The 709-nt window shown below is 65.2% G+C and overlaps 1 protein-coding gene across 1 annotated transcript in view; it reads left to right on the forward strand.

Annotated features, from left to right (window-relative positions):
* VDBG_03876 (conserved hypothetical protein) overlaps positions 1–196 on the forward strand; it is a gene marked incomplete at both ends in the record, with an annotated part of 2,080 nt that extends 1,884 nt beyond the window's left edge. The window contains one exon of the mRNA XM_003005877.1: positions 69–196. Coding sequence (XP_003005923.1) covers positions 69–196 — 128 coding nt within the window. The remainder of the gene's footprint in view (positions 1–68) is intronic.
* Between the last annotated feature and the right edge of the window lie 513 nt (positions 197–709).

The raw sequence follows: 709 nt of genomic DNA on the forward strand, positions 1-709 counted from the left end.
TCAACCGGGCCGCCAATCTGCTTCCCGGCAAGCGTCACATTCGCGCATCCCGCCGCCCGTCCAAAAAGAGTGTAGGCCCCAGGGCCCGGCAAAAGCCTCTTCGGCGCAGCCACCCCCGGCACATACATGGTGCCCCACGGCACCACATCAGCCGCGACTTCGATCGCCGCTCTCGCCACGGCCCGCCGACTCGTGAGATGCGCCACCATCAGCCGCGCAGTTCGGCCCCCCTGGGCCGTAGACTCATAGCACGGCAGCGGGTTATCACCTCCGCAAGCCGGTGACCTTGTCAAGGCCTGCCAGTAGGCAATCCTGGTTCCATCGCCCGACCACTTCGGATCAGCCATGCCGTTCCACTCCGGATCATTGATGGCACCTCCGCCGGGGATACCGTCGCCGGCAGCGTTGATCTTCTGCCCCATGTACGTCCCGCGGTCGCCGTGGCGATCGATGGGGCGAGGAGTGGAAAAAACCGGCGATAGCCTTTTTTTGCGCACCGACGCCCACGGGGGGCGACTGTCCAGAAAACCCGCCAGCCGCGGAAAATGCAAGGGAGCCCCCCAAAGGAAACATTTGCTTTGCCCGGGGCCGCGGGGGGCCCATTAAGAACGGGCCCACCTCTCCCCCCGTCGGGCCCCCCCCTCAAAGAAAAAGGCCCACGGGAACCACGTATTTCGGGTGGCTCGTCAAGAAGGAGAAAAGGCCCCCG

Source organism: Verticillium alfalfae, genomic scaffold, assembly GCF_000150825.1.
Source record: "Verticillium alfalfae VaMs.102 supercont1.4 genomic scaffold, whole genome shotgun sequence".
In the NCBI taxonomy this organism is placed as follows: domain Eukaryota; kingdom Fungi; phylum Ascomycota; class Sordariomycetes; order Glomerellales; family Plectosphaerellaceae; genus Verticillium; species Verticillium alfalfae.